Source organism: Podarcis liolepis (assembly GCF_965112155.1).
Source record: "Podarcis liolepis genome assembly, chromosome: 2".
Taxonomy (NCBI): Eukaryota; Metazoa; Chordata; class Lepidosauria; order Squamata; family Lacertidae; genus Podarcis; species Podarcis liolepis.
Window position 1 is genome coordinate 81,815,254 of NC_139555.1, and position 23,432 is coordinate 81,838,685.

The following is a 23,432-nucleotide window of genomic DNA, read 5'->3' on the forward strand; positions in this document are numbered from 1 at the left end:
TCTGGAATGGAGTTGAGCATCCAGTCCAACTTCCTGTTTAGTGCAGGAAATCCATACCTTGAGCATCCTCAACAGTTGTCCAGCTAGAAAACCTCCAGAGAGCAGACCTCCTATCAAAGTAACTGGTCCCATTGTTACACTGCTCTTACCATCAAGACATTCAGCTGAAATCTACCCTCTCCCTGTAACTTGAGTCCATTGGATCTAGCCTTGCCTTCTGAGGGAGCAGAGAACACGCCTCTTTGCCTTCTTCTCTCTGAGTGCCCTTCAGGTATTTGAAGAATGTATCTGGCATGGAATGTAGCAATAGCCTCCTGTGCCATTTGTTAACATATGAATAGGTAATATTCATTGGATAGTGGAAGAAAAGGTAGTATAAGGCATTGAGCTGAGATGGAGGCTTTGTTATAGTTTTCCTACATAGGATGAGGCAGAAAAGGGATTGGGGGCCCCAGTTACCCAATTCCTATGATGGAGTAGGAAAAGAACATCATGACATTTTTTGTGAACACTGGTATATACGGTAACTTTCAATTAATAAATAAATGTAACATCAAACCAGGGGAAGATATGGAGAAGAAGGAAGTGTGATTTGGTCGTTTTACAATCCTGCTGGATTTAGGCGGAGAAAGAAAGAGCTTGAAGGAATTATCAAAGAGAGTTGAGATCTGGGATTGTTTAGAGGTTGATTGTAAACTGTTTGGTAGGCAAAGGGAAGAAGATGTTTCTTCTGGCATCCAGGAGTCACACAAGGACTGTGGTCTGTTAACCAAAGATTGTACTGTGCTATCAGATTGTACTGAAGGAGATTGCTGTTGATCAGTTTCTTTGGGAGCTGAGATTTGAATTTGTGAAGTTCATCTGAGGACTCTGTTTGCCTGTGCTTTTTTTATATCTAAATAGCAGGGTCCTTAAAATGATTTGGCTTTAATATGATAGAGCACCAGTCTTAGGAGGAATCTGTGTGGTGGCATTTGACATCCTTACACTTTTTTTGTGATGGTGCGATTATAGGAGCAAAGCAGCAAATGCGTATTTCACAGAAATACAAGTTCACCACTCAAAAATTCAAACCAGCTATACTTGGAGCAAATTACAAGCTACTTCTTTCCAAATGCCATTAGCTGTTTTCCTGGACTATGGCTGCAATCCTAAACACACTTACTAGGAAGTAAGCCCCACTGAACACAGGGAGACTTACTTCTGAGTAAACAGTTATGGAACTGTTCTATGAATAGATTTCAGCCCCAACTGTTTGCAGTTTGTAGCTCCGAGAGTGTAGAAACTCTATATACATTCTATGAGTCTTGGGAATAAATGGAATAAATATTGGGAATAAATAATTAACTAAGGGCCCATCTAAACTTCTGTTTGTCCCATGATTTCAAGCCATGGATCTGAGTGGTTTTTATTTTGTCCCATCGCTGTCTCTGGGAAAACCTGCTGTTTAATGTTGAATCAATCTGGTTTTTTGCAGATTGATGCTTGTTCCAATTTAGCAGTAAACAGCTGGTTTCCCCAGGGACATGGTCGGACAAAACAAAAACCCCACCTCTCGGACCCATGACTTAAAATCACTTGAAATCACTGGATAAAGGGAAGTGTGGATGGGCTCTTAGCAAGCCTGATGGCCAAACAAGATGTTATAAGAGGAACAAAACTGAAAGCTCTCCATCGCTTTCTCTTCTCTCTTCTGTGTAACGTCTAAAACAAACAGCCTATATAATTATGCTGCTTGCTTCCCGGGCCCCGTGTTGTATCATTGGTTCACAAGAACAGGGAAACACGTTGTGTGATGTCATTACAATTCCCATTCAACAGCAGAAAATGAAAGAATAGAGTTACAAAAGTAGAGTTACAAGAGTAGAGTTACATGTGCCTATTATAATGTATACCTTGGCCATGGGTTGCTGACATTTATTGTAAGACAACACCCAGAAAGAAACCCAGCCCAGAACTTTAAGATGGGATATTGTACACCTTAAAGGTGTGAGCACTGTCAGTGCCTCTGATTTGCATCAGTGATAAACCTTTTGTACTAAAGCTACTGCAGCGTATCAGGTACAATTATAACTTTCCTGAAGGGTAACATTGTTCTGCATCATTTGGCATGAAAAGAAGGCAGATTATATTGAAATTTCAGCAAAGCTGGTATATATGCTTATCCAGGGCATAGGGAGGCAGTAGCTACCACTGAGAATTTTGTGTAAGAGTTTTTCATGCCTAATTTAGAATGAATTTCTGCAGAACCCAGCAACTATTAAATAAATAAAGATCTATACCGGAAGCAAGCAGCACCAGTTAGTGCTGTGAATAGAATTACTTGTAAGCATTAAAATGCTTTTTTTTTAAAATAAACCACTTAAAGCTGAGAAATACCATGAGCTGCTAAAGGATATTAAGTTCTGTTGCTCTGCCAAATTGCTGTAAAATGTTAACTTTCACTTCAGTTCCCTATGGGAGAGAAAAATTATATACCCTTCGCATATATTGTTTACTTGTAAACATATCAGCTAACCACGTTAAAATTAGCACCCATTTAGGTTCTGTTTGATTTTCTTCATGTATAAAGTCGGATCTTGACAGGTATCACACAGTAGAATGCTATAATACCGTATGGGTTGGGTGGGGAAGAAACCCTCCTTAAGTGGAAATGTTTGATTGCCATGATTGTGGGAGCCCATATACTGTATAGCCTAGGAGCCACTGGAAAGGAGAGAGGGGATAGAGAAAACCACACTCCTCCCTTCTCCCTTCAGCCAAATTGCCACAACCACGATTGCTTCCCCTTGTTGTCAACCTAGTATCTATAACTGGGAATGCCAGGATTTGAACCTAGGCCCACCTACTTCCCAAGTGACACTGAGCAATGATTCCTTCTCTATATAATCGTTACACCATTATATGTAAGAAACATAATTTTTGTAAGCTAAGCCCTGACTACGTTCAGGTGGTAAGTTAAGAACTTGCTTTTTATACAGGCCACCAGCATAGACAGGGTGCATCTAGTTGTTTACAGCTCTAAGTACAGTGGTACCTCGGGTTAAGTACTTAATTCGTTCTGGAGGTCTGTTCTTAACCTGAAACTGTTCTTAACCTGAAGCACCATTTTAGCTAATGGGGCCTCCCGCTGCTGCTGTGCCGCCGCCACGCAATTTCTGTTCTCATCCTGAAGCAAAGTTCTTAACCCGAGGTAACAGAATTACCCGAGGTAATATTTCTGGGTTAGCGGAGTCTGTAACCTGAAGCGTATGTAACCTGAAGCGTATGTAACCCGAGGTACCACTGTATCAGTCCAACTCTGCAAAACACCATCTCCTGGCCAAAACTGGTTCTGTATCCAGACTCTGAGAGCCTGGTGTGGCACAACAGTGATTTTTGGTGCTTGGAATGGCTCTGCTGTTCCATCATTTTCCAGTGGGAACTTTGGGTGATACCCAACATTATATGGGTATATTTCCTCTTCCTCTTCTTCCTTCTCCTCCTCCCCCAGCCTTCTTCTAAAGCAGATTTGATGTGTGTGAGAGAGGCTGTCAGTGGGAAAGAAAAAGAAAGGGTAGGGATGGGCAAATCTGTCTGTTTTCTGTCCTTACGTTCAGTTCACTACTTTTCCGCATCACTTTGCTATATTATTTTTTTTAATGCCCTCACAAAAATCATCACCATTTTAGTGAGCATTTCCCCTAATATAAACATTTTAATGCAATTTTGCCTCATTTATTAGAAGCCGTTTCACCTAATGCAATGCATTTTTGTGTTATTTTCACTAATATATGCACTTTTGTGACAGTTTCCCCTAAAAATATGCAACTTTGTACACTATTTTTAGTTATAGAATTGTACTGCAAAATTTGGAGAAGTGTGAATTTTGGCGGGTAGCTGCATTTTGATTTGTGCATTGTTTCAGAAAGTGCAAATTTCTGGGTTCATGTTAAAATGTGATCTAAATCAAAACATGTTTCCCATCATCTTTTAAACTTGTTTGATTTGGGCACTTTGGAAGCATTCTATACAGTATCTCTCTTATCTTAAAGCTTATTTATGATCTTCAATTTCAAGTGTGCAACAGAATATCTCAATGTCAAGAAGACATCTGCTTGTCACTTTTTCATCTGAGATTGCCTGATGAGTTGTCAAAACTGCACAAATCTATATGTGTTGGCTCTGATCCTCCTTTTATCTGTTTACTTTGGAAAGGCTTCATCAATGCTAGAGACTTAAATGAGCTTTGCAGATCAAAGGAGGCCCAAAAAAAACCTCTTGAATGCATTTGTACTTAATATATAAATAAGAATTTGAAACATGACAGATTCTTTAAAGGAGCGTTTTGTAAACTTACAAAAAAATATCCTTTTCCAATTTGTTTTGGGGTGGGGAAATGAAAGTTTTTCTTAATAGCAATAACTCTTTGTATTAAAAACCATTTCAAGTCCTTTCAGCCAGCCACCTCTCAGCATATCATAGTGTTGCATGCCACCCCAATCTCTGAGCTGCGTGAGATTCCAGGGATTCTGGGCGCTTACCTTCACAACCCCCCCCCCCAGACTTATAACAACAGCAGTGTCTAGTTTGAGATGCTCACACAGTGATATAAAGGCAAATATTTGTTATTACAGTTTAGGAACCTGTTTCATGCCTGGTCTGACTTTCTGTTCATCTCACCCATTATTGTCCACTCTGAGTGACAGGGTTTCTGTCTTCCCATCACCTTCTTGCTGATTATTTAAACTGGAAAGCTACATGCCCCACCCACCTAAAAGAAAAAAGAAAATAAATGATCACTGTGTTTTTCCATTCAAGCCAATTCTTTTTCATGCAGATTAGTCAAGGTGGGTTGAATGCAGACATAGCCATGTTCAGAGTCAGCACAGGCGTCATCACTTTCAATGTGCCTGCTCTAAGCATGACAGGTAAATACGGATCCAGTGTCTATGAGTGGGAGCCAACGTTAGTCCTACTCCGAGTAGACCCATTGAAGTTACTGCATATGACTGACTTTGGCACCTTAATTTGAATGGATCTGCTTTGCGTAGGACTTGGCACTTTCCTTGCAGAAACCCACTCTTTACCGTTAAATCAGAGCAAACTGAAAAAAACATGAATTGCTGTTTGCTCCAATTCAGCAGTAAAGATAAGGTTTTCCTGGGGAAACCGGCAGGGGGAGAAAGAGAAGCACTCGGACATTGACCAGGAAAACATGGAGCTGTTCCTAGAAAGCATGAAGCAAAAGGTAAGGGTGGATGAGCCATACTGATTTCATGAGAACTTAGTAAATAAGAATCCTTAGGATTGCAGCCAAATACTTATAAGGAGTTGAGCACCAACCGCTAGACCATTCCAACATCTCAGATTCCATTGCATGAACATTATGTCAGTATATTTCAGTAGGATTGGCTTGCCAATTTAATGTTAACAGTGGAAGAGAGAACCTGTTGAAGGGATAAACTGTGTCAACATTTCCACAGTTTCCTTTCTGTGGGGAGGAATCTGTGTATAATGATGATGATGATGATGATGATGATGATGATAACAACAGCAGCAGCAGCAGCAGCAGCAACAACAACAACAACAACAACAACAACAACAACAACAACTTATTATTTATACCCCACCCATCTGGCTGGGTTTCCCCAGCCACTCTGGGTGGCTTCCAACAGAACACTAAAATACAATAACCTATTAAACGTTAAAAGCTTCCCTAAACAGGGCTGCCTTCAGATGTCTTCTAAAAGTATGGTAGTTTTTCTCTTTGACATCTGGTGGGAGGGCGTTCCACAGAGCGGGTGCCACTACCGAGAAGGCCCTCTGCCTGGTTCCCTGTAACTTGGCTTCTGGCAGCAAGGGAACCGCTGCATGTGCATTGCAAAGATTTGCTTTGGCGGGGCGTGTTTCTTCTATCAAACAGGGTTGTTGTTTTTAACTTTGCAGTGCTACTTTCTTTCTGGTGATTTTGTGCCTTGATAGAATGTGCAAAGACAGACCTTTACCTAGGAGACGTTATCATCTCTGCCTTCTCCAACCTTGCCAATTGTGAACTTCTAGGACCATAAGTGTAGTGACAGGAAGGGCTGTCCAGAGTTCCTAGATGCACCCAGATTGAATTGCATCCAAGCCCAAATGAATTTGGACCCAGCTTGTACTTGGACTTGACCAACACCAGCCCCCCACTTCCTCCTGCCTTCCCTAAGCAACTTTTATTTATGAAAGGGGCAGGGTGACCAGTGGCAAGCATGGTTCTCTGGTGGAGCCAGCACAGTCCTTACTCTGAGCCAGGGTAAACTATTATGAATCAGGAAGCCTGAGAAACTACAAAACGCAAAAACTCCAGCAGGAAATGGCTGTGCTGACCTAGAGCATGCTCAGTAACATCTGGCCCAGTGAAGAAGAAACCTGGATGGCTTCTCTTGGCTACAGGGAGCCCTTCCCACAACCAGTCCCTCCAAGTCTTCACAAGGTCCTCTTTGACTGAAAGGGTGGCAGGGAGTACTGGAGACAATTTTCCATGTTTGGTTTTTCCGAGCTTTCGCAGAAATGGCTTGGAAAGACCCAAAGTTTTTCCAAGGAGATTATGAAAAAGCTTGGAAAAACTGAATGCTTTCTGAAGCTAGCAGAGGGGAGCTCACCCATGACTAGACCTTTTCTTCCCCCATCCACAATCTGGGACTGACTATATTTCTTCTTGTAAAATACTAATAACAAGGCATTGCTGAAAAGTCCAAGGAATGACTTTCCATTTGTAACATACCGCAGAAAAAGTTAAACCTAATGATTATAGTTTACATAGGGAGGGGATTATTTTAAACACAAGGAGACTTTTATTGTCATAATATTTTCAGCTAAGTCACTAGAAATATATGGGAGGAATTGTTTGTATTAAGAAAATTGATTAAAACTGGAATAGAAATACATTTCAGCCAACTTTAAAAAGTTAGATATTCCTGTGAATCAGCCCTTATTTAGGTAAGGATTTGTTTTAGTGAATAATAAATCTTTGCAGTTGATTAGCAATGTTTGATTGATGAAAAGCAAGAATGCAGCATTCTCTGCCATCTGCAGTGATCTTGGTGCTGCATGTCAGAGAATGTGAGGTTTAAGTAATCGTAGAATATACCTTCAGCACCGGAAAAAACTCAAAAGTGGTTCACAAGCCAAAGGAAATGTTTTTATTGCATACACAGCACCAAACAATATATTAATGTGGCTGTGGAAAATAAAATTTATTCACTGTTTTGTTCTACTGTTTTATTAGTGTTCCAACTTACCTGAAGAAGTGCCTTTCCCGTAGTTTATGACAGAGACAGAGGCCCTTCTCATAGAAACACCAGTGTTGATGGTAAAGGAGATTGTGAATGCAAGAGGAAGCTTTCTTAGTTGTGGCACCCCATTTCTGGAACTCCCTCCTTGGGGAGATCAGGGAGGATGAGGTAGCATTCTTGTTCCTCCAGGCCTTTGCAAGTGGTTAGGTATATTTTTGTACTATAGGTTTTATAACTTCCGTTTTAATTATTGGATGTGGTTGACTGGGTTTTATGTTGTTAGTTGCCTTAGGCACCCTTTGGAGAAGATGGGTGGGCTATTGTTGTTGTTGTTGCTGCTGCTGCTGCTGCTGTTATTTACATACTGCTTAATGCCCAGATAGGCTTTTAAGCAGTTTACAAAATAAAACACCAGTTTCAGAAGCATTAAAATATAAACATCCACCATTAAAATACACAATACAACAATCCTATTGAAGCATTACTGCTGCTGAAACAGGAGATTCAGTTTGAAAGATTAAGGGATATAAATTTAATGAATAATAAACAAATGATAACTCTTATTTCCAGCGTAGAATAGGAGTTGCTACACTAAATTATACAGGGAGATTAAAACTAATTCCCTGAGTCCAAGGTTCTTTCCCCACCGTCCATGTGTGATTTAGAACTGAAGGGCGGTATAGAAGCAAGCTTATTACTCTTTGACCATGAACATATTGTTGGGGGTGGGGGCTTCCCACACAAACCTTGAGCCCCTGTCAGTAGAGCACATGGAAAACGTTCAGCCCATGTCGGTTTGTTGTGTCTGTTGTTGCTGCTGTTGAAGGGGAGGGGGAGAGTGCAGCAGGAGATGTTTCTGATCACCAGTTATTTTGGGTCAGAGGCTGAGCATTTGCACAACGGCAAAGAACCTCTCCTACTCTGCCAACTTTCCCATCTCCAGTCCTCCTCCTTCAGCTGCTGCATTGGAGGGATGCATGTGAAGATCTGCTTTCCTGTATTATCCTGGAAAAGGAAAGGCAAAGTGTGGGATCTTACAGGAGCAATTCCTGTTATAATCTGAAATGCCTCAGTCCTGCTGTCTGCACACTATAATATAAAACTTCAGACAGTTTAGCAACCGTTTTTCAAGAGAAACAATGGGCCCCATTTCACTGGAGGGGGTGTGTTCAGTTGTTCTTTCTATGTGTAGGCTCTGCAGGGAAGAATGACATGGAACTGCACTCAGTGGCTGCACCCTTACATTGTCACACCTTGGTGGCCTGCCTTCTCACATCCATGTGTTCAGCACCACACCACGTATAGCTTACGCTTGTTGGCACACTGCACAGTCAGGAAACCCAATCACATAGGGTGCCCAATCCAACAGAATACCTATGCATCTACAGCATACATTGCAGATGTTTCATTGGATGTGCTGCAAGCAGGGTGGACTTCAGAAGCAGGGCCAATAAACATAGTTCACACAACTTGCACATGGCGGGAATGACTGAATGGACCTAGATGCACAAATGCTTCAGACAAAGTCTGACCTAAAGATTTATCTTTTCATGTATCTAAATCTAAGGTTCACTGAGCCATAGCTACTGGAATACATATTATTATTTTAAATTGTCCCAAAATGTTCCATTCTCTATTTCACCTACTGTTCAAAATCCTGAGCAGCCTAATTTATGACGGCAATATAGATGTTACACTCATTCATGGCTTCTTTTCTTTTTAAAAAATGGATATGAGAGAAATGTGAGTTAGAAGTATAGCCAGCAGCCTGGAAAACACATTACAGGACTTGGAAACCAGAACAACAGATATCTGCATGTTGAACAGTTGAAGTTTGTTCCACTCCATTAGGGTTTGGTTTATGCAACTGACAATTATGTGAGTAACAGATATTTGAGTATAGGCTGTACATCATTTTCCATTTACGACATCCTGATGTGTGTGTGTGTGCATGTGTGTTTTCTTTTTTAAACTTAAACCAACAATAGGAAAAATCAAAATGTGACAGCTATGAAATGAGATCCCATAGTAACCACTAAAGAATGCAAGCTAAAATAGAATGCCTGAAAGTTAGCTGCCTATCTTGGCCCCCGTAGGAAAAGGGCTTTGTTTTAACAGGTGCCCAGCACCTAGAGCACCTAAGGAAGTCAATGAGCCCTGCAGTTTCTCAGCCACTGTGGCCATCTAGAAGCCTTCTTTGGGCTACCCACAAGGCCTAAAGTCCCTATCGGGCTTTTGTTCTTTTTAATAGCAGACTAGGCCTTCCTGTCCCCACAGCAGTGTGATCGCACATGTCAGAGCTGCTTGAAGATCCTAGCTCACAGAGGATCACGCTAGCCAGCGGTCATTAAGTAAAAGTCTTTATTGAGTTACAGTTTCCATTCTCAAGCTGCTGCGTGCAACTCTACGTCTAGTAGCTAGATCGGCGAAGCTCCGTCTGAATCTCCGCCCCTTGTACACCAACTTAATATCCTCGCCCTGCTCCACCTTTTCCGCCTGACTGCTCTCCTCTGGGTCCCTCTGCCCCCCGGGGTCTCCTCCCTCCGGGATTCTTCTGACGCTGACCCCCCGGACCCTCCTGTCTCCTTGCGCCGGGCTTTAGGACCTGGCTCCCTTTCCGGGCTGCCTACTGCGCCGCCTTCCTGTGCATTTGAACTTGGCGCGCGCGCCCAACCTTCCACCTTCCGTCTAACCGTCTCTTCGCTCCCCGATGGAGGTGTGGCCACTCCTGACTCGTGCCCTCCCTCCTGTTGTGAGCTGCCGGCGCTTGCCCCCTGGCTCCCTTCCTCTTCCCTGCTCTCTGGCGGTGACGCTGGTCCCGATTTCCAACTGCTCTCCTCTGAGTCCCCTCTGGCTCTATCTTCCTGGGGTGCCCCCCTAGACTCCCCCCTTGCCCTGGCCACTGGTGCTCCTTTCTGTGAATCCTCTGATTCACTGGAAAGACTCGGAGATCTCGGGTCGTCGTCATCACTCATCTTTTCTTCTGCCTCCTCCCCTTCGCTCTCTGTTTCCTCCCTTGCCCTTGCCTCTGCTCCTAAACCCCTGACAGCACACATTTTGAAACACACATATCCCTTCGGTTCGTGATATTGGCTGACTGGTTCTTTGGATCCTGATCCTCTGAAAATGAACTCATGCCCTGGGGGTAAAAAGCTTCATTGTTGATTTTGCAGGTTTAAATTGTTTAATCGGGATTGAAGTTATATTCTTGATGCCCCTGCCATTTTTTTCCAACTGAAGTCACAATCCAGAAATCTGTGCAACTGACTTGGCATACATAGCAAGAGGCCTTCAGGTGTCCCTGAAATAAACAGGCCCTTCACACGTCCACACGTGTTTGGTCATAATGCCTGGCTTATTGATAATCATAAACCTAAAATGTTTTCTGACTGCTGTTGCTTGATTGTGCTGTATTTCCAGTGTGATATGTCATCCTGGCCTAAAGGGTACATATCATGGGTAGGCAAACTAAGGCCCGGGGGCCGGATCCGGCCCATTCGCCTTCTGACCCGGATGGTCAAGGAATCAGCGTGTTTTACAAAAGTAGAATGTGTCCTTTTATTTAAAATGCATCTCTGGGTTATTTGTGGGGCCTGCCTTGTGTGTTTACATGAGTAGAATGTGTGCTTTTATTTAAAATGCATCTTTGGGTTATTGGTGGGGCATAGGAATTCGTTCATTTCCCCCCACAAAATATAGTCTGGCCCCCCACAAAGTCTCAGGGACAGTAGACCGGCCCCCTGCTGAAAAAGTTTGCTGATCCCTGGATATGATGAGGAATTCTGGTGCTTTGCAAGAGCAAGGAAGGCCTTGCTTTGCCGCCTTTAGCTGTAGCAAGAGTGACTGTTACTGCTGAGAAGGGTCTTTCTCAAATACGACCTTGTCATGGCGCGTGCGAGTAGGTTTCTTCCCTTGCTTGTGCTGCAGAAGCAGTGGCGCCATGAGTGTCAAGACTCAGAGGCCCTCTCTTTCCCTCTGGGCAGCCTACCTTGGCTCTGGTGCCTCTCCTTTGTCAAGGCTTGTTCTTCGGGTACTGCAGTCCCCTCTATGGCTCTCTGCAGTCCAAGGAAGAAGAAGAAGAAGAAGAGTTTGGATTTGATATCCCACCTTTCACTCCCCTTCAGGAGTCTCAAAGCGGCTAACATTCTCCTTTCCCTTCCTCCCCCACAACAAACACTCTGTGAGGTGAGTGGGGCTGAGAGACTTCACAGAAGTGTGACTGGCCCAAGGTCACCCAGCAGCTACATGTGGAGGAGCGGAGACGCGAACCCAGTTCCCCAGATTACGAGTCCACCGCTCCTAACCACTACACCACACTGGCTCTCCACACTGGCCCCCCATCTCCCTCAGCCTGCCATAATGAAAGGCGCCTGCACAAGTTCACTTCTAAATATAAAGGCAGCATTTGTGGTCTGTGGGTATGTGTGTCCAAAAAAGGGGGATTGTCCAATCAGAGAAGGCTCACATGACAAAGGGCGTAACCTATCAAAATGTACAGCTATTTGACTATTTCCAAAATAAACTTTTCAGCAAAACCAGTTGTTGGCCAGTGCTTTTTTGTGGTTTTTTTATGCTTTAAAAAAAATGGTTCTCTTTATGCCCTCCCTCATCACCTCTCTGCACATCAAATGATCAGTCTGAGGACCAGCAAGGGGAGGCTTTGCCTCCTGATCAGGGTGCTGGGCTCCATATGCCCCAGCAATGTGTCCAAATTATTATTATTATTATTATTAATACACTGCCCATCTGGCTGGGTTTCCCCAGGCACTCTGGGCGGCTCCCAAGAGAATATTAAAAACACGATAAAACATCAAACATTAAAACTTTCCCTAAACTTTAAATTTGTTTTCTTTTTGCCACCACTACCACCAAAATCAGTGGCCTCTTGGGGTGGTTCTTCACTGGGATACCCCTGTGCTAATGGATGGGCTGCTAGCAATCTAGTATTTGTTTTTTCTTTCTTTTGAGTGATTTATCTCCCCCTTCCTTCCACATTGTTTTTTATGAAGAAAATTGAAGTCTTTGAGACCTTTTTTTTTCCTTTTCAGGAAGTTTTCTGCACAGGAAATACTTTGGTTTAAATTCAGCAGTAGTCTCAAACAAGTGGAGATAATTAAGAAGGGTCTTGAATTATGGCTTCAAAAGGAAAGGTTCCTCGCATGCTGCTGCTATCTATTGTGGCATTACCAATGGCAGTTGGTGATGATGCTGACGACGACAGTGTTGTAAAAGGCAACGGCTCAAATTCTTGATTTACGTCACTTCACTTCAAAAGAGCTCTCTTGTTTAAACATGAAACATTCACCATAAATATTCAACATTAGACCATTTGATTTTTAGACCAGTTGTTGAGCTCAATAAAAGAAACCTTTATCTTCCCCTGAGCTGCAGCTCCCATATCACTAGTGACATAAATGTCACCTTAGCTCAGCAGGTGATTCAGAACACACTCTCCCTTGAAATCCTGAGGGTACCTTAAAATCCAAGATTCGAAGAATCCTTTGAAAGCAGAGCACTTTTTAATGCAGGGTTTTGTTTTTTGGTGTGTGTGAGTAAAAAAAGTTCCCTTGCAGCCATTGCACTGAGATCCCTTCTGCTTTTCATTTTTCTCCTGTACAGTATTTTTACAAGCTTCACCAAAGTTGCAAGTGTATTTGTTGACTGCATAGAGCCAATGTAATCCATAGTTCGGTTGCTTGCCTTAGGTTCAAATTAGAGCTTACTGTCAGTGGATTTGGGTGCCACTGTCTCATCTTTGCTTCCACCTGAAAATGGAGACAAAAGATTAGAGAATAACTTTACCTGCCCTAAAAATCAAAGAATTGAGGATAGGCCATAAGTATAAACCTTTCTAAATGATTTGAAAAGAATGGTTTCCCCACAACCTAGTTTTAGTCTAATTTAGTTCATGCTGCAGCCACAAAAATGCATTTTTCTTTTTAAACCAGCTTGAACAAGGGTTATGGCTTTGGGAGACCACCAGGCGCCATCGCTTCTCCAATCCCTTTCCCTTAATAGTAGGTTTCTTTGTAGGCATCTGTAGATTGCTCAGAGCACCTTCCAGGTGTTAGCCAAAACCACTATGCAGGTAGGGCATTAAGAAGAATGATTGTGGCCTGTGTTTCTCTTCCCCTTTGCCTCTGCTTTGTCGCCTTAAGGAGTGCTGTTACGAGGGCACAGTGAGAAGGCACTACTCATGCACTGAGTGTAATTTACAAGCCATAAGAAGGCTCATATACCTTTAAGTGCTGCATAGAAAGCAGAATTTCATCAGGTGCAGCTTGATAGCTCAGAGTGCCTTCCATCAGCTTAGGCACTATCTGAACAGGGATGACTTGGCTACAGTAATCGATCTTCTGGTAACCTAATGAACGGACTGGACTCTTGTGAAGTACATGCTGCTGTCTTTGAAAATGATTTAGAGGCTTTAATTAATGCAGAATGCAGCTGCCTGATGGTCAACAGGTTAAAGTTAAGCAATCGTATAACACCAATTCTATTACAACTTTACTAGCCCAATTCAAAGTGCTGGTTTTGACCTTTGAAGCTGTTTATGGCTCAGGACCCCGGTACCTTCTGGAATGCCTCTTAGCTCTTCTTCTGAGGCCTGTCTCTAAGTTCCACCTCTTAGGCAGTCTTGGAGGGTAGTGACAAGGGCCTTTTCAGTGGTGGCTCAAGTTATGTGGAATGCTTTCCCTTGTGAGGTCTGCCTGGCCCATTCAGTGCCTTTGTTTTGGTGCCAACTCCTCCCCAGACTTTTGATAGACAAAGGCGATGTTGTTTTGTTATTAGTGTGCTGCTAAGCTCGCTATGGCTGTTGTGGGAGTTGTTTCACTTTGTTTTTATGGCATAATGGGTGGGATTCACTTAATGTGTCCTGTCAGCACAAGCAATAGGGCTTTCCCCCTCTCTTCCCCCTGTGCCCTCCCCACACTCCCAAAATTGGCTAAGGGTGTTAGAATAACCCCCATAGCAATGCCGTGGGGTGGAGAAGAGAGGATCATTCCATCTGGCAGGCTTCAGAGCTTGCACTAATGATGTGTGTGTGTTGTAAGTCACTTGGAGACATTTGGGTAATAACCAACTAGCTGCTACTACAGTGGTACTTCGGGTTAAGTACTTAATTCGTTCCGGAGGTCCGTTCTTAACCTGAGGCACCACTTTAGATAATGGGGCCTCCCGTTGATGCCGCACCGCCGGAGCACGATTTCTGTTCTCAACCTGAAGCAAAGTTCTTAACCTGAAGCACTATTTCTGGGTTAGCGGAGTCTGTAACCTGAAGCGTATGTAACCCGAGGTACCACTGTACTACAATTCCACCACAATGGTTCAGCGATGCAGAAAGCCACACTAGAAAAAAACTATTTCATTTCACCTGGCTCTGGACTCTTTTAAGGACCCAGCCTTGGTTGCCATGAGTGTTGTCATTGAGGAGTCCAGTCATGTCCAGAAGCTAGAACTCCCAGTTCCAGTCCGTGGGTTTCACCCTTTATAGTAAAAACATGCGTTTGAGAGCTTGCCTGAATTGCATCAGAAAGCATACCATGTGGCATATCTCAGTAATTTTTTCCCAGGCATCATAACTGTTTGAAGTCAATCTACTGAATGGGAAACCCATTGCATATTTGTGAATAATGTGACCTGCTGTTCTACCGAGCAGAAAGGCAGCATAAATTCCTCTGATGAATTGCACATCAGAGATTACAGACAGAGCACTACTCCAGCCACGTCTTTCATCCTCATCTGACAGTGACAACCTAATCCTTTGCTTATGACCCAGCGTGGAACTGCCTGGGCGTTTATACAAATTCACCATTGCAGCTTTGTGTCGAGATTAGGCTCTGGGAATGGGGAAGCAGCCAATACTTTGTTAAATTATGCACACATGAAAACTTTGTGATAAGAGCGACTTGAGGAAATCCAAAAAGTTTTATCTGCCGTTTCTACAGACAGCACGTGGTCTGTGTGTGGTCTATTTATTGTACACAGAGAGCTTTGTCATAGTAGGATGGGGTAGCCCTGAAAGGACTTGAAAATGGTTCAGCTCAGATGCTAATGACCTGCCAGCCCCGTTCTAGAAATCCGATCCATTCTAGTCCATGGAGTGCTAACTGGGGTCAGCTGGAGCCAATGAAGGTTACCTGATCTCCAGAGGTCTAATGCTTGAATAGCAGTAGGGGAAGATTTATTTTAGTGAAACATGTGAGAGGACGGAAGAGGTGAGATGTTGTTTTTGTGATGACGATGCTTATTATCTGTTTCTAAATGTACCTTGAAGCTGGACTGGTTTCTTTGGCTCTCTCTGGGATGGTTTCTTCTTCATAGTGTGTTGTCAGCTGAATTGAAACTTGCTGTGAATCAGAGGAGTCAGTAAATGAATATGTTACCTCAATCAGTTCTTGGTGGATTAGGGAGGGGAGAGGCGTTCATGTGGGTCTTTGCATTAAATGCTGTATTGTTCCAAATAGGGAAGTAGCCATTAATTCTTTGGCTGTTGGGTATCTGGCTGGGGAAATACATGATCTGGCAAGATGTTTAGTAGCAAGGTGCCCCATGTTCCTGCTGGTTTCTGTGGTGTTTTCCCCCGCGGTTAAAACTTGCACACATAGGTGCCGATTCAAATATTTGTGAGCTCTCTTTGAAAACCAAGAACTTGCTGAAAGTGGGTTCCTTGCGACAATTGCCAGAAATCCCTTCCCCTTTAACAATAACATCTAATGCACACTTAACTGCCACCTTAAAGCCTGGTTCTTTTTTATGCTGGCTCCGTGAGGGAGGTGAAGCTCTAGGGAAGGCTTTAATGTTTTCTAGCACAAAAGGTACTACAGTACATCCTCCGCATGCACAATGTGAGACTGTGTGTCGGCCCACCAGTGTCTGTCATGTTACATTTCCTCCCATGCTTTGAATGTCCTCTGGCAGCATTTCCATGCGTGGGGCAGTCTGCACAATACCATACTGTAGTCAGACCTCAACATGGCAGCCCTCCCCACACCAAACCCTCTTTTAAAAAAAATCCCATGAGCGATTCAAGGCAAACAGCAATTGTGTCAACACTACAGAGTATCTCCTTTCAGGCTTCTCCTGAGCTAATTTTACACATACAATCCCTATATAATATTGCACAACATGTAGGATTTGGGTTGTTTCAGTTCTTGAAATGGATAAACGGGAATTGCATTTTATTCCCCTCGAAACCCGATATATTTATAACTTTCTGAGATAGCACCGTATATAAGAATGTAGCTGTTATTTTCTGTGAAAGAATTTCCCTCCTTTTTCCTTTTTATTGGCCCCTTCTCTCCCACACACAAAGCCACAGATGCTCCGCTGCAGTGATGTCAGCCTCCCTACATGGTCCAGCTGCTTGGAGGTTTCTGTAGAAAGTTCAAACCCTGTGTGTGAGAGAGATACTGTAAAATGCACGTTGTGTTTATCATCACAAAGCTCTCATACTACAGATAGGGGTAAGTGTTGCTTTAATGGCGGTTCCGTAGGTTTGAAGAACACCAAGCAGCATTTAATCTTTCTTTAATTGCAGACTTCCCAGTTGTTTTATTCCCAGAATTGGTTCAAAGACGCCGTCCTCCCTTTCACGTCTGCCCCCTCCCCCCACCTTCTGTGATTTTTGGAAAAAGCAGAGCATTTTCTTAGTAAGACAATATGTATTTTAAGTAGAGACGTCTGAGTGGAAATATGCTTTTGTCCACATCTACACATGGTCAAGTCCTCACTTAACTTCAGACATTCCCTGCCAGACCACCAAACTGAAAACATCTATTCTGGATTTGGTGGCAATACATGTCACAGCATGTTATACTGAACTGATGTAAAGATTAGCATAGAGGTTGACCACAGTTACCACTGCGGGGAGATAGGAGAACACTGGGATGCGCCTCTCTTGACAGGGCAAGGATAAACTTTTATAGGAGCCTTTTGAAATCAGATGTAATTTCTAAGCTCTTGGTATTTCTACATCATGCATGAGCAGTTCTTTCAATGCTTAATTTCTCTTCACACACACACACACACCCCCGCACATACTGTTATCTATGGATTAATTTAAAATACTTTGTTGACTTACATTTTTAAAAGTTGCATTAGATTCAATCTCTCGAGTAAGACTGTGTGATAAATTCAACTCTTCAAGTATAGATAAAAGATTATTGTTCTTGATTAAATGTCTATATAAGAACACTGTGCTGAAAGTGCATTGCTCTACAAATGGGCAACTCACAGGATCCATACCAGCCACAAAGGAAGTTAAGCAAGGTTGTATCCTAGCTCCCACACTGTTTAATTTATATATAAATGATATTATCCAGAGTTTAACATCCCCAAAGTATTACGCCCCTAAATGGGCCACAAAAGCCATCTCTATATTATTATGCACAGATGATGCGGTACTTCTATCTCAAACAAAAGTGGGCCTAAAAAGATTGATGAAGGCATTCTCAGGATACTCCCAAAGAGAACAGCTGGCTGTGAAATACAAGAAAACTAAAATCATGGTGTTTTCAAGAAACTATAGGGCCCATAGATGGTATATGGATAATCAGTTGATCGAACAAGTCTTTAAATACCTCGGCCTTATTTTCAGTCATTAGGGTCATGGGGAACACATCAGAAATATGTAAAGGAAAAAGCATCTCAAATTGCCAAAATTCTGACAGCTTTTTTCGTACAAATCAGCACTTGAAGTGTTTAAAGCTAAACCCTTAGCAGTGTTATTACATGGGGCTCAGATTTGGACAGGCGCTCACCTTGGGTCTACAGAAGCTGTTCAGTCTAAGTTCCTAAGTCAATTCTTTTCTGTTCCATCCTATGTTCCAAATGCTTCATTGTACTTGGGGGCAAATCTCTCCTCTGTTGAATTAAAGATTTGGTGTAGGACATTTAATTATTGGTTTCGGCTAAATTTAAACCCCACTGGTCCACTACCTTTAGTATTGCAAGATTGTCATAAGAGCACTTGGACTGAAATTGCCAACCAAAAGTTTACTTTTCTGGTTTATTACAACAGTTATTAACACTTTGCTTCAGTAAAACAAATAATTTAATTTGACCGTGCCTATATGATATTGAGTGACAGAATAATTTGGCCACGATTAGGAAATTTTGTCCATGGTATGATTATTTTCCACCTAGTCATTTGACACATTGGCACCTTATTTACAATATTTGCAAAATTTAACAATTCCAGAATACAGATGTGCTTTCACATATGCAAGATCGAATATTTATACACACACACACACACACACACCCTGCCCATCTGGCTGTGTTTCCCCAGCCACTCTGGGTGGCTCCCCACAGAATTAAAAGCACAATAGAACATCAAACATTAAAAACTTCCCTAAACAGGGCTGCCTTCAGATGTCTTCTAAAAGTCAGATAGTTGTTTATTTCCTTGACATCTGATGGGAGGGCGTTCCACAGGGCGGGTGCCACTACCATCGGCTGTACTTGAGGGTCGATTTCAAAAAATTCAGCTGGAAAAACAGTTATGTCCATGTGGAGATGGCAGTATTGAGTCAGTGGCCCATGTGCTTCTGGCTTGCACTCTTTATACTGCCCATGCCAGGTCACTCAACCATTGCTACTGTGTCCTTTCTTCTAGCAGATCAGGATAATCAGGTGACAGCAAAAACTGCAGCAATTTTAGTAGGGGCAATTAGAATAAGATCTGTTATTTGATTATTCATGTAAACCTCCAAAATGTATTTTTTTTAAAAAATGATATTTATTAAAATTTCAGAAAAAAGAATTACATAAAAACAAGAAGTACAGAATAAAAAAGTGAAAACACTTACAAAGGGGGGGAAAAAAGAATCAATCTTTCCATGCCTTACATTCATATCCTTGTTTCCCTGACCTCCTCATACCTCCCTTTTTTGTGTTCCAATTCAATTAGTTAATTCAGCAATTTCTTTCCCTCTTTATTTTCTCCTAATCCTTTAACTTAATATAGTATAACTTTAAATTTTTACCTGATATCAATCCATTTTTACATACACCTTTATAGCATTACTGCTTAAACCACTTAACTTCATTCTAACATCATTCTAACATTCATTAATTTTACAATATTTCTGTAGATAATCTTTAAATTTCTTCCAATCTTCTTTCACCAACTCTTCTCCCTCCAAAATGTATTTTGTATAGTTAAGTTTTTACCTCTATCTTCAGTACATGTTATTTTATTTTATTGCCATGGCTAGTGACTGCTGCAAATAAAGATTCTTCTGATCTGACTCTAAAAAATATATATTTTCTGCTATCTTCTGTTAATAATGGTCATAAGTGACAGATTCCACGTACCTCAGTATTATTTACACTGACTGGCAATGGCTTTCCAGAGTTGCAGACAGAGGACAATTTACCTGGAGATGCCAGGGATTGAACCTGTGACCTTTTGCAGGCAAAGCAGATTCTCTGCCATTGAGCTTCCAGTAGTGAAGAATGCCTTAATCTTTATTGGTACCTTAGAAATCAAGGCTGGAATTCTGTGTACACACAACAGGTAGTAAGCATTTTTGAACACAGTAGGCCTTACTTCTGAGTAAACATACATATGCAGGATTGTTTCCTCTGTGTTTCTTTGGCTGATATTTGAATTGACTCTATTTTCGCAGGTCCTTCGTTATCCAGCAAATTCAAAACAGCAATCTCTTCATGGTGGTAGTAAGTAATGAATGTGACTGCGAGTCTGTTTTGCCAATTACCATGGAACCAATAGAAATAAGGTATATCCTTTTACTTGACGCAGGCACGACCTCAGACAAGCAATGTGAATCCGTACTTTTTAGTAAAGTGTTCAAAGTAAATTGGTTTGCTAATTGACTGCATATAACCTCCCTGATCCCACACAAATGCAATTCCATCACCAAGAAAGCCAAATCTTGAGCACTTGTGAATTCAGCAATAGCAGGTTTGCCACAGCCATAGTCTCTCTGCAGCAGTTGCAAGCTTGGGGCTGTGGCCAGTGCTCTTGGTAAGCACTTGCCTCAGTTATGCTCTTGGTAAGACAAGCAAGTCCAGAATGCAAAAAAAGTAAATGTGAGAGATGATAAAACCATACCTTTATTTGATGATTTATTTTATATTTTCTGTGTAGCAGAAGTGATGAGGTTTCACTTGATAGCATGCTAGATTAGATAATCTATTTTAATAGTAGGGTCCTGGGAAGGGTGGCAAATCTGATATTCCAGATTTGTGGATTTCAGGACACACCTCTGCACCAAACAAGAGTGCCAGCTTGGCCCCACGACTGTGGGTACCCAGGGCTGTGGGTGCCATGCAACATGCATGGCCCTGGCACTGAAATATGTGGGTGCCTGGGCACCCAGGGCCCCAGGGAGTTGGCACCTGTGGGGAGGTGGTACTGCAAGTAGATGCTCCTGTTTTGTGACAGGCATTCGACTAGAGGGAGTTTCTTTGAGCTTGATAAATCCTGATTTTTAAGGTATATCCTTAACTTCTGAGAACATAACGAATCCCTAAAATGTGAACGCTTAAAATCCCACAAGATTAGAAGACGTCCAGACTCTTGCCATGGATTTCATCCTGAGGTATGTGTTTTAGTTTACATTGAAAAGGTCTGTTAAGAATGAGCAAAAGTGTATTTGTTCCATTTCTGCATCTCCCACTGCCTTTGTTTTCTGCTAGGGTGCTTCATCATTATCGCAGACTCGGTATACACAAGAAGGACTTTCCCACATTTCTTTCTCAAACAAGGGTGGCTAAGCCCCCCGTTTAGGGGCCTGATCTGGCTCCCCAAGCAAATTTTTCTCACCCCATCCAATGATTTTGGTGGCAGGGGTCCAAAAAGAAAAGAGAGAGTGTGCTGGGGTGTGCAAAGCCTAATGCCTTAGTGGTTATTCATATTGCTCCCTCCCCCTGTTACCAGATCAGTCATTTGGTGAGCGAAGAGGTGACCGTGTGCTTCCTGTCTTTGCCTGTGGACAGATCTACACTCATGGTGTCTAACATTAAAAAGGGTTAAGGAAAGCTGTAAGGGTCACATTCCACTTAGCTCAGAACATTAATAATGTGTTATTAAAATGTGTGTGTTGGTAAATATTGGCTTGAACGATTGTAACGCTCTGCTTTTCTCCCGCTTCACTTATTGTGGGTTTGTTTTTCAGGAGAATGCCAGAGAATGTGGTGGTGTTTTAGGCCTGAGTGCTAAGCCTGCTCTTCTTGTGCTTCCTCTGCTTCTGGCCGTTTTCTCAAGGTGACACTGACTGAGAAGCAATCACTTGGCATGCTAAACTATACATGGATAAACTGTGAACTGAGAAAAGGTGCAACTTAGAAGACATGAAACTATAGTCAAAACATCAGCATTTCATGATTTTAAATGGTGGGATGATATAAACTCTCCAAATTATGTAAAAAAGAGAGAGAGAGAGGGAGAGATTTATCTTTTTTTGGTGCATCATGCAAAGATGGATTTGCCATACAATAGTCACAATTCATCAAGAACAGGACCTCAGTAGATAGAAACAGATGGTCATTATTTTCTGCTTTGTTCCATGGAAAACGGTTTAAAACTGTGTACTTTTTAAATAAAGTATATTAAAATCACAATTTTCTAGCAGGTGTTTGATTTAACCTAGCCATGAAGCAAGCCCCTGTGCAAAAGATTGTATTTTACCCCTCCAAAGCATTTTACACGGGTGAAAACAGGGAGACACAGTGAACCTATAAGCTTACTGGTAACCCTGAATATGTGAAGACTCCTTTCAGCCTGATTCAGAACTAATTGGGGGAAAACAGACTAACCTTTACACACACACAGAGTTAATGCTGATTTCTTTCTTAATTCTAAATCAGACTAGTGAATGTTTGCCCATTTTTAATTTGACAGTGTGTCTGATTTTGACACAGTACAGCAGCAAATGTAAAAATATTGAGCTTTAGAATACAGGTATTGGGGAAATGATCAGCCTTCCTGCCACTTTGATTGAACGTAATATGCCACACTGTCATTTTCTTGTCATTTTCATCAACACTGTGTCTTCACTGATGTGTTCTTGATAAAACTGTTTGCAATTAATGATAAATGATGCAAACTCTCACGGGCAGAGCTATCTGATCAACCAGAGTTCTTCATTTAAATTAAGCCCTGCTGGAAACCATATTATTTAGAAATGTCACAAGACTATCATTGCTTAAATCGATATGCGTGATTCAGTCATTTTTCTTGACATGTGCTTAACAAAACATGGTTAGGGAATCACATTCAGCCCCAAGATTTTTGTATTTATTCACAGTTATTCCTCATATCTGAATATCAAAAACTAGGGCTGTTACAATCCGGCACAAGTAAATGAGGCTTAAGGCCAGACCCAAAATCTAACAAAGTGTGCTAGATGCATCAGCTTGTGCTGCAAAGAAGACTTTAAAGACTCCTGCCAGCCCTCGAGTTTACAGCTGTGCTGTCTTCTGTCTCTCTTTTCTTTTTCTCTTTTTCGCATCTGTGTCACTTAGAACTCTCAATCCATGGCCTCCTTTCAATTCTGCCAGTGTGTCCTGAACAGGTGGCTGCCTGAGGCAGATTGATTCAAAGGAAGCAGTAACTGTTTCATTGTGTAAGCAACTATAAAGGACCATTTCCCCCTCAGAACTGAAACCCTGCGGGCCGTGGGCATTTTTTACCCCCTTCTGGTTTGGAGATCAAGGTGGAAGACCCGAGCATTTGTAGTTGTTTTGCTTATATCTCTCCTAAAGGAACTCTTTGTGCCTTTGCTCATGAGTCTTTGTTATGCAGCTTGTTCCTATGCATGCTTACTCAGACGTAAGCCCCACTGACTTCAAATGGGATTTGCTTTCCCAAGCAAGTATACATAGGAGTATGGACGGCATTTATTAAGTCTTTAACATGCCACAAAACTTATTTTTGCTCAAGGGACTAACACAACATATCCCCCACCCCCATTCACCCTTGTTACATTTGGCTTTTTCTAGTTTCTAGCAGAAACATCTTTGGATTATCTTTGCCAACTGCAAAAATACAAATAAGCAGTGGCGTAGCGTGGGTTGTCAGCACCCGGGGCAAGGCAAGTAATTTGCGCCCCCTAACCCGTGGATTTGCGCCCCCTAACCCTAACCCCCAGATGTTGCGCCTGGTGCGGCTGCACCCCCCACACTACGCCACTGCAAGTAAGTAAA

At 42.2% G+C, this 23,432-nt stretch overlaps 1 protein-coding gene and 1 long non-coding RNA gene across 5 annotated transcripts in view; one reads left to right on the plus strand and one right to left on the minus strand.

Annotated features, from left to right (window-relative positions):
- Positions 1-21,848, plus strand: part of CACNA2D3 (calcium voltage-gated channel auxiliary subunit alpha2delta 3) — a 482,706-nt gene extending 460,858 nt beyond the window's left edge. For 3 of the 4 annotated variants that reach the window (XR_014522462.1, XR_014522463.1, XR_014522464.1), the window contains 2 exons: positions 19,892-20,827; positions 21,404-21,848. Coding sequence is in view for 1 of the 4 variants with exons in the window: in XM_083489214.1 (XP_083345340.1) it covers positions 19,892-20,002; positions 20,743-20,827; positions 21,404-21,496 (289 nt within the window). In the remaining 3 variants the exon portion in view is untranslated. The remainder of the gene's footprint in view (positions 1-19,891; positions 20,828-21,403) is intronic. The other variant, XM_083489214.1, reaches the window with a different exon arrangement.
- On the minus strand, positions 7,150-11,324 carry LOC310700227. Its single transcript, XR_014522508.1, has 2 exons — positions 11,245-11,324; positions 7,150-8,261 (listed from the first exon to the last, which is right to left on the minus strand). It is a non-coding gene; the product is annotated as an uncharacterized lncRNA (long non-coding RNA).
- Positions 21,849-23,432: the final 1,584 nt, after the last annotated feature.